Source organism: Fukomys damarensis, unplaced genomic scaffold (genome assembly GCF_012274545.1).
Source record: "Fukomys damarensis isolate Sample0158 unplaced genomic scaffold, DMR_v1.0_HiC HiC_scaffold_20, whole genome shotgun sequence".
Taxonomy (NCBI): Eukaryota; Metazoa; Chordata; class Mammalia; order Rodentia; family Bathyergidae; genus Fukomys; species Fukomys damarensis.
Genome location: NW_022900932.1, coordinates 19,042,082 through 19,052,391, shown reverse-complemented (window position 1 = coordinate 19,052,391; position 10,310 = coordinate 19,042,082). Strand labels below are relative to the sequence as shown.

Below are 10,310 nucleotides of genomic sequence, written 5' to 3'. Positions count from 1 at the left end.
AGAGACCGGGCAATGGGAGAGACACACACACACACACACACACACACACACACACACACACACGGCTCGCAGATACTCACGGCGGTGCGAGGCCACTTGCCTCTGCTTGTAGACCAGGAGCAGGATGAGAGGTAGGCAGAGGATTCCCACGATGCAGGCACCTGTGGCCAGGGCCGCAGCTGTGATGTCTGTAAGAGCAGAGAAGCAGCCAAGATGAGATCCCCTTCCTGCTGCTCCTGCTGCAGCGGGGGTAAGTGAGGCCCAGAGTGGGAGGCCGGGCAGCAGGAAATCCACCTTCTCTGCGGGACCCACCGCCAGTCCCTCAGGGGCCTGCAGCGGCACAAAAGGTCTGGGGAGCACAGAGAAGCCAGACCCGTGACTGACAGCTGCGGCAGCCCCAGGGAGGGGAGCCCAGGCTCCTCACTCCCTACCCAAGCAACAACTGGACAACCTGGGGCCACACGTTGTCCCCGAAAAAGGAAGCAGGCTCTTCCCAGAAACTAGGCCACAGAGTTCAAGGTGAAAGGATGAAAATGTCTTAGAAATAGGTAGCACCACGGTTGATGGTTGTACAGCATTGAGAAGATGATTCCATTGCACGCCACTGAATGGCACACTCACTTAGACATGGTTCAGTGGACATTTATGTCATCCATTCATATCTTTTTACCTCAGTTAAAAAATAAAGAGTCCCGACCAGCCCCATGAGAGACCTGTAGATCTTGGCCCCTAGAAACCACAGAAGTCACGGAGGAAAAACATTTGGAACAGCAAACTAGAAAAATGTTCATTATTTGTTTGACATTTTTAATTTTTGTCATGTTGAGATAGCGTCTCGCTGTGTGGTTCAGACTAGCCTTGAATTCACTGTATCACCCAGGCTGGCCTTGAATTCTCAGCGATCCTGCTGCCCCACCTGCTCAGTGCTGAGATTACAAGTTTGCATTCTCCGGCCTGGTGACATTTTTAAGTTTAAGTTACAAAAAAGTACAAGCTGAAAAAAATATTCAAAAATCTCCTCCTTTGGCCCCTCTGGGCCCACTTCGGGACACCACAGATGCCCACAGCCTGTCTCGTATCCATCCAGACCCAACCCCTGCATTCTGGCAGATGTGGGACCATCTAGCAACTGCGGTTCCCACTGAATGGGCAGAGTGTGGACGTCCCTCTGTGTAGGCACAGAGCCACTTCACTCTGCACAGGGCTTCACCACACAATGCTCAGCCCGACCGAGCAAAGCATCCCCTCCCGGCTTCCTTCCCCACATTACAGAGGAGAGAGCAGTGAACTCCTTACACGGCATCCTTGCCCACTCAGGCAAACGCTTCTGGGCATAAATCCCTAGCGCTCAAAGTGCCGGGCCAGAGAGCACGGTGTGGATTCTCTTTTAGGCTATTGCTAAATTGCCCTCAGAAAAGGTTGTAACACTTCCTGGTCCCAGCAGTGTGGGGGGTTGGATTTATTTCAGTCCATCTGCTGACTCTATGACTTTAGCTGGGAACAGAAGAGCTTTTGGAACCACAACCAGCGTAGATGCATTTCCTTCCCAATTTGAGCCTTTCCCTGGGCCAAAAGATAGCTGGGGTACCTTGTCACTATGTCAGCTTCACCCCAGAGAGCTTTTGGGATAGGGTGGGCCAGGGTCTAAATGTTGCTTTTGCACTTTATTCGGGAAGAAAGGCCATTTTTATCTCATAGTATGGTGAAACAACCCGGTGGTATAAACAACTTGCAGGGGATTTATTCACATGGCAAACAGTTTTTGAGCACTTCAGAAGTCCCCATCAGTACAGGAACAGTTGCTGGGCTAATTACAAAGCGAGTTCCACTCCACATTACAGCAGGTTCCCTGCAGGTCTTAGCAAGACCACATTTGAATGTGGAATATTGAAAGTAAAAACATTCTGTAACTCTGGTGCTTCAGTACTGCTAAACCTCATCAAAAACCTCACTGAGGGCAATATCTGAGGTGCTGGTTGCAGAGTGCTTTTTTTCTGGTCATTGGGTCTCTTCCAGCTATCACTTTGCAACATTCAGTGCGGTTCTCCAGGTGCTCACTAATTCTGCCTGCCTAGGAGGCTCAGCCAGATCTCCCTGCCTGACTCGTGTCCCCTCCTTGGCAGCCTCGCCAGGGCATCAAGACCCGGTTTTGCTCTGAGAGCCTAGGTTTCCTTAGAACCATGGCTGAGCATTGAGGCTGTGGCAGGGGATAGGGTTTTGGGGACTGGTCCGTGGGCTCAGCTGTCCTCTGCAGAGCCAAACCTGGCCACAGCTCTCCCTGGGCATGGCCAGGGGCTGGGCTGGCATCCCCTAGAGAGAGGACCTGCTTGTTTACCATCCAGACCAGGCTCATCCTGGAAAGGTGATCAGGCGCTGGCAGAGGCCAACACCACCCTGGGAAGTGTGCCCAGCCTGCTCAGCTGGTCTTTGTTCAGGGCTGCCAGCTTCCCCATGGATGTGCTGAGGAAGGAGCTCTTTGCTAGGTCAGTGGGAAGGGACAACCAACAGAGATGGGCTGCCTGGCCCAGCCTGCTTCCCTGGCCCAGTGAAAAACCCTAAGCAACTGGGGCTGCCTGGCAACCAACTTCCCTGGCTCACAGCCTTGGGCCTTGAGCCTTTGGACTTTGACTTAATTGCCTAGCCCAGCTACTCTCCCATGTCCCAAAGAGAACATTGAGAGATTCAGGCTAAGTTACAGAAGCAAAACTCAACGAACTTCTTGGCTGGCAGCACTGTTCATGGATCGGGTGCTGGGCTGCTGTGGAGCAAGGTCTTAGAGCGAGCAGGGGCTGGGATCTTTCCAGAGGTGAGCAACAGTGCACCTAGCATCCAGCTCTGGTGGTGACCAGAGCTCTGCTTGGTGACCCAGGCAAATGGCTCTAGAACCCTTAGGAAACTGGACCGTTCCACTGTCTGCTACCATCTACCTGCCTTGGCACAGGGGGCGGGTGAGTGGACTTGGAGTCAGGGATAGAAGTGTGCATCAAGAAGCCACAGTAACCCATACCCGCAGGCGCCTACCCCGAGCCAGGCCTGGTTCTCAGCACTTTATATGCAATAGATGCTTCCTGTGAGCCTCAGGAGCACCCTGCAAGGCAGCACTATTCCAGTAATCAGCTCCCCTGACAGAGGACCAAAGTAAGGCACAGAGGGTCGGCAGCCTGGCCACCATCAGGCCCTTGCTCTTAACCAATTCCCTGCCCTGCTTCTCACTAGAACCCACTCAGGTTGCATCCGTGGCCCTCCAAGGACTTAATTTTCTTTATTAGCTGCCAGCATGTTAAAATTGAGAGTTCCCATAAAATCTACTTTCCGGCTTTCCTTGATAACTGAGTGGCACCTGCAACCCTGGGCCCCCACCCTGATGCACAGCCACTGGGACTGGCCCGGAGTGCTCACGGAAGTCCCCACCCCTCATTACTGTCTCACCCGCCAGCTCTCTGGACCTGGGCACACAGAGCCCCTTGGATAAACTCACTGCTGCCTGCTGGGTAGAAGCAGCTGCCCCAGTGCTGGGTGGGGAAATGGTACCCAGAGGGTGGCCGTGCTGCCCAATGCCCCACACCCCATCCCAAAATGCAGCCAGGTTTTCTCATCTGGAACCAACTCTGCCCTAGTGCCAAGCACCTATGCTACCACAACCAAGCATTTGGAAGGGGACATCTGAGATCATCAGAGCCATGGCCTTGCCCTCAACTGAGGTGGCAGAAGCAAGCATGTCCCGTTGGTCCTCAAGGAGCCAGTCCTGGATAGCAGCTCGGGGAAGGAGGGGACAGAGGGAGGCCTTACAGTTCTGGCAAGTGAAATGTCAACACCCAAGGGTAGAGGAGCCCAGCAGAGGAAGCCTGATCAATCTGGTGGTCAAGTTCAAGGTTTTTGCCTCTCCCGGGGGCTTTAACCACGGTGGACTTCCCAGTACTCCCCTCCCCTGGATTCCTCCCCTAGAGTCTCCACGTCCTCTCTGTTTTATACCGGGTCTCTCCAGCATCATCCCCTTTGGCATCTGGTGTTTGGCACCAGGACTGTGGCTTATTTTCAAAGTCGTGCTGACCCTGGGGGAGGCAGCTGGCCCTTGGGCAGGGTACGCACTGTGGGTCGGGCTGTCTGACATCCTAGGTTCTGGGGCTGAGAGACCCGGAACAAATCCCTTGCCCTGCCAGAACCTGGGCTTCCCTGCCTGTCACACAGGGAAGAGGTAGAGGTGACAGTCTGCAAGGGTCTTGCAGCCCTGCAAGATCTCAGAGGAAGAAGTGGGACTAGGCGCTTGCTCAGAGTGAAGGCCCCGTGAGGAAGTGACTATTGTGCGTGCCCACCGTCAGGGCTGCCCTCTCCCATGCACACATGCATGTGCACAAATCATGAGTGGCTGCATGGGGCGGAAGCAGCCTCACAGAGGGAAATGAGGACAGTCTAGTGGCTGGTGCCAAGGTGACCCTCGAGCTCGCTCGGCAGTGGCCTGGCTCAGACTGAAGTGTATGCTCTGTGCTTGCTCCTGACCATTCTATTCCTTGGTTTGGAAAAATGAGTAGTTGGAGTAAAAAGTTGTCACAGGCTTGACTGGGGGCTGCCGGTCAGCTGGTCCCATTCTGGCTCAGGCCTTCATGGGTGTCCCCCAGAGGCCAGGGACACAGCTGTCTCTCTGTATCTCAGGGCTCAGCAGGGGCTGGTCTGCACCAGATGCCTGACAGGTACTGAGCAGCTAGAAGGACATGGAGGCCAGGGCTCAGAAGAGCGGGCATCCTAAGACATGGCCTTGCTTGTTGTCCCCAGGCTGCTGGGCATTCTCACCTGACCTGAATGCCCAGCCCTGCTCAGAGCCTTAGGGTCCCCTTCCCCTTAGAGCCCTCTCCAGGCAAACACTGGGCAACTGTTCTGCCCCTGCGTCCCATCTTCCCAGAGCTGGAAAGAAAGGGAGATGAGCAGAGCCAGGAAGACCTGCAGCCAGATCCTAACTTTCCCCCTGGGCCGTGTGAGCTTGGGCAAGCTACACCACCTCTCTGAAGCTGCTCCCATGTCTGGAGAGTGCAGCTGGTGACGCCTGCTGCACAGCGGGAGTGGGGAGCCCCTTGGGGTCCAGAGCTGGAAGGCAACTGGGCTTCTGGGGCCATAGGGGATGGGAGCAGCAGGGGTGGGGTGGTGGAGGATCCCACATGTGGGGTGATGGGCTCAGAGGCTGGAAGTGGTCAGGGTCAGGGATGAGGACCCAGAGAGACAAGAGCATGGGACTTACTTTCACTCTCCTCGGGGGAGGATGGATACATGATGCATTTGGACGGTGGGTCTTTGCCTGCAGGAGCAGAGAGAAGGGCTATTACAGGGTGTCGGGCCCCGCAGGGGCCTTATCCAGGCCAGTAGAAGTTCACATGCTGGTGCCTGCCCCGCCATGTGTACAGAGACACGTGAACACACACACAGCCTGGCATGCTCTCATCCCTGGAGTGAGTGGAGACCTGTGGCTCCCACAGCTCTGTGCAGCCCTCCAGGCCCATGTCCTCAGTGGGACACACGCATCCCACGGGGAAGTCAGCCATCCCGGCTCAGGCCCACACCCTCCACTGCCTTCTGGGGTGTCATTAGGAGCCACCCTTCCAGCCCACGTCCGTGCACCACTCAGTGAACGAGTCCCATGGTCATAACTGGGGCCACACACACCCTTCCTCTCCGTCACACCAGCAAACCACATGTCATGCCCTCACATAGCCACACCAGCGTCACACGCTGTCCAGCACAGCGCCTCACACAGTCGCGCAATCGGGGGTCCCACGGGCGCCTCACCTCTCTGCACCTGCAGCTCAATGGCCCCGTGGACCCTGTGCTCCGAGTGGTGATGCCGCACCTCCACCACCAGGCAGCAGTACAGGCCGACGTCCCACGCGGTCAGGTTGTGTATGGTGATGGAGAAGTTGCCATGGTGATCAGAGGCCGACTCCAGCCCGTGGCTGCGGGCCAGGTCCTGGCTAGTGTTGGCGACCTGGTGGCCTCCGTGGTACAGGTGCAGGTCATGGAACGTGAGGTTGCGGATGGGCCGGCGCTCAGAGCACACCTGCACCTCACTCCGAGTGCTGCGGTACCACGTTTTATAGAAGGTCACGTCATGCCCTTTGGACACAGGGCCCAAGAGCCTGCAGGTGAGGGTGACGTTCTGCCCCTCGGGACACACGTACAGGGAATATGGCGTGGCCACCTTGAAGGCTGCTACCAGGCCTGCTTGGAGAAAGGAGAGTCTGTCACCTGCCTGGCACCCTCGCAGTGCCAGGAAACTTGGCCTTAGCCACTCCCCAGCAGCGGGCCCTGGGTACTGGCAGAGCACGTGCACATGAAAGACTGGTGCCCTGGGAGCTGATGGGCTGCATTTGTAACCCTGTGGACAAAGGAAAACCAGTGCCAGACTTCAGGGCACTTGGAGGAGGAGGGCAGTGGCTTTCTGGGGACAGTCAGGGCACTGCTAGAAGGAGGAAAGCTTTTGACTTGATGGGCAGATGGAGTTCAGCAAGTGGAGAGTCTCCAGGCAAGGTGGCAGGGAAGCTTGGGCTGCAGGGGACCCAAGACACCTGAGGGACAGGGTCAGAAACCCAGGCCCTGGCTCTCTGCTAACCTTGGAGTCACATCCTAGTTTTTCAGGATTTTTGTTTTGTTTTGTTTCTCAATAAGCAAGTGAGGCAATCTCCAGGACCTCTCTTTTGTTTGTTTTGTTTTGAGACAGGGTCTATGTAGGCCAGCCTCAAACTCGTGGCAATCTTCCTGCCTCAGCCTCCCAAATGCTGGGATTACAGGCCTGCGCCACCACGACTGCTCCTCCTGGTCCTCTTTACACCATTCTTCCAGCATTTCACTGTGCTGAGCCTCCCAAAGCCTCAGAAAAGAGAACACTGGGGTGGAGCCCCTGCTTCTTTGGTGATGTGTGTTGTAGGTCCTGCAGAGAGGGAAGGAAGGTTGCAAGCATGCACAGCATCCAATGGCTCTGTCCTCTTCACTGTCCCAGCCAGATCATCGTAGAGACCTGAACCTGTGGCACGTGTGTTATTTGTTTCCATTTGAAGACAAAATGTATTGATGTATGAGTTGTTTTTTCTGAACTAAAGCCTCAGTGTTCAGGTTAACTGCAATGCTGGCACTTTGCGATAAATAAGTGGGCTTTGGGTTGCAGTGTGGGCACTCGGTCTCTAGAAGGTTCACCATCACTGCCCTAGAGTCTAGATGATGCCACCTTCTCCTCCAGATGCCCCTGCCCTGCCCTCAGAGCCCAGGCCCCTCAGCAGCAGGCTGGGACTTGCCAGGAGAGCAGAAAGCCCCATCAGAGCAAGGCAGCCTAGAGCTTCTATAGTTGGACCAGGCTGCTCTGAGTCACTTAAGACTCTGAGCTCAGAACCCTCCTTGAGACCCAGAAATGGAAACATCTACCTGGTAGAACCGAAGCAAAGATTAGTAATCATTTACACAAAATGTTCAGAAAGGGTCTTGCTAGTGGCTGGTATTTGATACCTGAAAACTATAGAGGTCTCTGATTCCATCAGCAACTCAAGAAACATTTCCTAAGAATGGGGTGGGGGAAAGGAATGGAAAAGCCAAATTGAAACCTTTCTCACTAAAGTGTGAGTGCCTGACAGCAGCGTGTGTTCTAACCTTGGAGAGCTTATCAGGAGAGGCGAAGCCACAGTCCCAGAGTGTCTGCAGGAGTGGGTTTTGAGGGAGCAGAGCCTCTCCTCACTCTGCACACAGGAGAGGGAGCTGTGTTTGGGAGCCCCAGGTGTTTGGAAAGATACTGCCAAGGTGAGCAGATTTCAGAACTTCTTGGCAAGAGTACCAGGCCTCTTTGTGCAGCAGCACAGGCTGGGGAGGGGAAGGTGGTGTGGCTGAAGATACAGAGGATCTGAACTCAGAGCCTGAGTACAGGGTCTGCAGACAAGCAGGATTTTGTTGGGACTGTAGGAAAACAACGCGCTGTGCACAGGGCTGAGGGTGCCCTCATTTCCACTGCATTGTCATGCATTTCTGACAAGCGCACCAGCCAGGCTCCGTGTTCAGTCCTACTTCACTGATGAGGAAACCAGGGCCCAAACCCCTCATCTAAAGGGCAACCAGTTCACCCTCAGGCTCAGTGCAGAGATGACCCCCAGGGTCCCTGTAGAAGCTCGGCAGAGTAGGAGCCTCCGCTCACCCTGTTCTCACCCCAAAGCAGGCTCGGTGCTCCAGACCACCTGGCAGTGCCCGGCTTTGCCCGTGCCAGCTGGATGTCCCTCCCTGTCACGGACCCAGGCATGCTGTGCCACACACAGGAAGTGGAGCCTGAACCACTGTCCACCCAGAGGGAAGTCTGGAGCATCTCCTGGAACCTACATGATGGCTCCCACCACCTCTGCATCCAGGGTCTTTGCCAAGTCCAGCTCCAACAGCCCATGCCCCGTGCACCCAAACACCAGGGGCTGTCAGGAGGGCAGCCTTAGCAGAGGCTGGGGCTGCAGGCCTGGGCTGGATGAAGGGGACAGGCAGTGGGGAGTGGAGGCAAAAGCAAGAAGTGGAGCGTGCCTGTGATCCCAGCACTGGAGAGGCTGAGGCAGGAGGGTTGTTGTGAGTTCAAGTCCAGCCCGGGTTACATAGTGTGATCCTGTCTTAGAAAACCAAAACAAAAAAGCAGTAGAGCACCGAGCCAAACTGGTGAGGGCAGAGCCACTAAGGAGGCAGAAGCATGGATGGTTGGTGGCTGAGGGTTCAGACAAATGGGAGGGTGGGGGGCAGAGCCCCAGGTGGAGAGCTCTCTGGGCTCAAGCACTAGTGCCCATGACCCCAGGCCTACACCATGGCTGCAAGGAAGAGATCCTTAGCCCTGACCCACAGGGGGACACAGAGAAGCATGATGTGGGGACAACAGGAAGGGGCATTTCTCAATCCCCGCACCCCATACATAGGCGTACACATGCTGCTCACCACCCCAAAGGGCCCTGAAGGACCTCTTCCCCTTTTAGAAAAAGAGAAGCTGCCCTGGGGGTGGGCAGGCGCATGGGTTCAGTCTCCAGCAAGAGGGTCTGGAGAGGAGCGGGCTAGGGGTCCTCACAGTCTCTTCCTGGCCATATAAACACCTCTGCACTTGTGTCTGAGGGCCCAGCCACCGGTTCTGCCGGTCCTTGGGAGATGCTCCAGGGCACAGCCCGGGGAAAAGAAGGCCCACGCCTGCCCACTCTCCTGTCAGCAGGGAAGCATCGCCCGGCTGGAATCATAATTATTTGGCAAGAGGATGTTGCTTATTGTCAGGAGCAGATCCTTTCAGACACCTGGGTCATTGTTGGGGACAGGGAACGTGGGTGGGGAGGAAGGGCCCTGGCTCCAGGGTGGCCAGGGGCACAGGGGCCAGGAAGAGGACCCGGCCCATGGCCATTGGCCACTGTGCTGTTCTTGGGGCCCAAGGCCTCTCCCACCTCATCCCCTACCTGCCGCTGGGTAAGGCTGCAGGGGCACCCACATGACAAACACCAGGAAACTCCATCTCAGGATTGTAACTCTGGTTTGAACTGAGAGCTCCCACACTTGGCTGTGTGGCCCTGGGTGAGTCCCAACCTTCTCTGGTCCTCCCTCCCTTCATGTGCACTTAAGAGATGCCCCATGGGCCAGGCACAGTGGCAGTGCACCTGTAATCTCTGTCCTCTGGGAGGCTGAGGCAGGAAGATCACAAGTTCTAGCCCAGTTAGGGAGAACTTGTCTCAAAATAGAAAAAGGGCTGGGGATGTAGGTCAGTGTGAATGCCCTGGGTTTAATTCCCAGTACCAGAGGGGAAGAGGGATTCCATGTTTTGAGGCCCCTGACAGCTCTGAAATGCTGTGCACAGGAGGAGGAGCTGTCATGACCACTTACTTGTCTCATTTAATTCTAAACCCCTCCCCATGTGGGTATTATTATCCCTGTTTTTGTTTGGTTTGGTTTGGTACCAGGGATTGAACTTGGGTCCTTGCACTTGCAAGACAGGTGGCAGAACCACTGAGCTAAACCCCTGGCTTGTTTTGTTTTTTTGAGACGGGGTCTCACTGTGCACTTCAGGCTGGCCTTAAACTCACTATGTAGCCCAGGTTGGCCTCAAACTTGCAGTGATCCTCCTACCTCAGCCTGCTGGGTACTGGGATTACAGATGTGTGCCACCATGCCCAACTTTCATCCCTGTTTTAAAGATGAAGAAACAGATTCAGGGCTGGGAATTTAGCTCAGCGGTTTGGTGGCCTGCCTTGCAAGAGCAAGGCCCCGAGTTCAATCCCTGGTACCAAAAAAAAAAAAAAAAAAAAAAAAAAAAAAAAAAAAAAAAAAAAAAAAAAAAGACAGAAAGA

The 10,310-nt window shown here is 55.2% G+C and overlaps 2 protein-coding genes across 9 annotated transcripts in view; one reads left to right on the top strand and one right to left on the bottom strand.

Annotated features, from left to right (window-relative positions):
* Cdh23 (cadherin related 23) overlaps positions 1 to 10,310 on the top strand; it is a 336,018-nt gene that overhangs the window by 284,460 nt on the left and 41,248 nt on the right. The window lies entirely within an intron of this gene.
* Positions 1 to 10,310, bottom strand: part of Vsir (V-set immunoregulatory receptor) — a 27,572-nt gene that overhangs the window by 9,478 nt on the left and 7,784 nt on the right. Inside the window, exons 2-4 of the mRNA XM_033766573.1 lie at positions 5,776 to 6,389; positions 5,231 to 5,287; positions 81 to 188 (exon numbers count right to left, since the gene is read on the bottom strand). Coding sequence (XP_033622464.1) covers positions 81 to 188; positions 5,231 to 5,287; positions 5,776 to 6,389 — 779 coding nt within the window. The remainder of the gene's footprint in view (positions 1 to 80; positions 189 to 5,230; positions 5,288 to 5,775; positions 6,390 to 10,310) is intronic.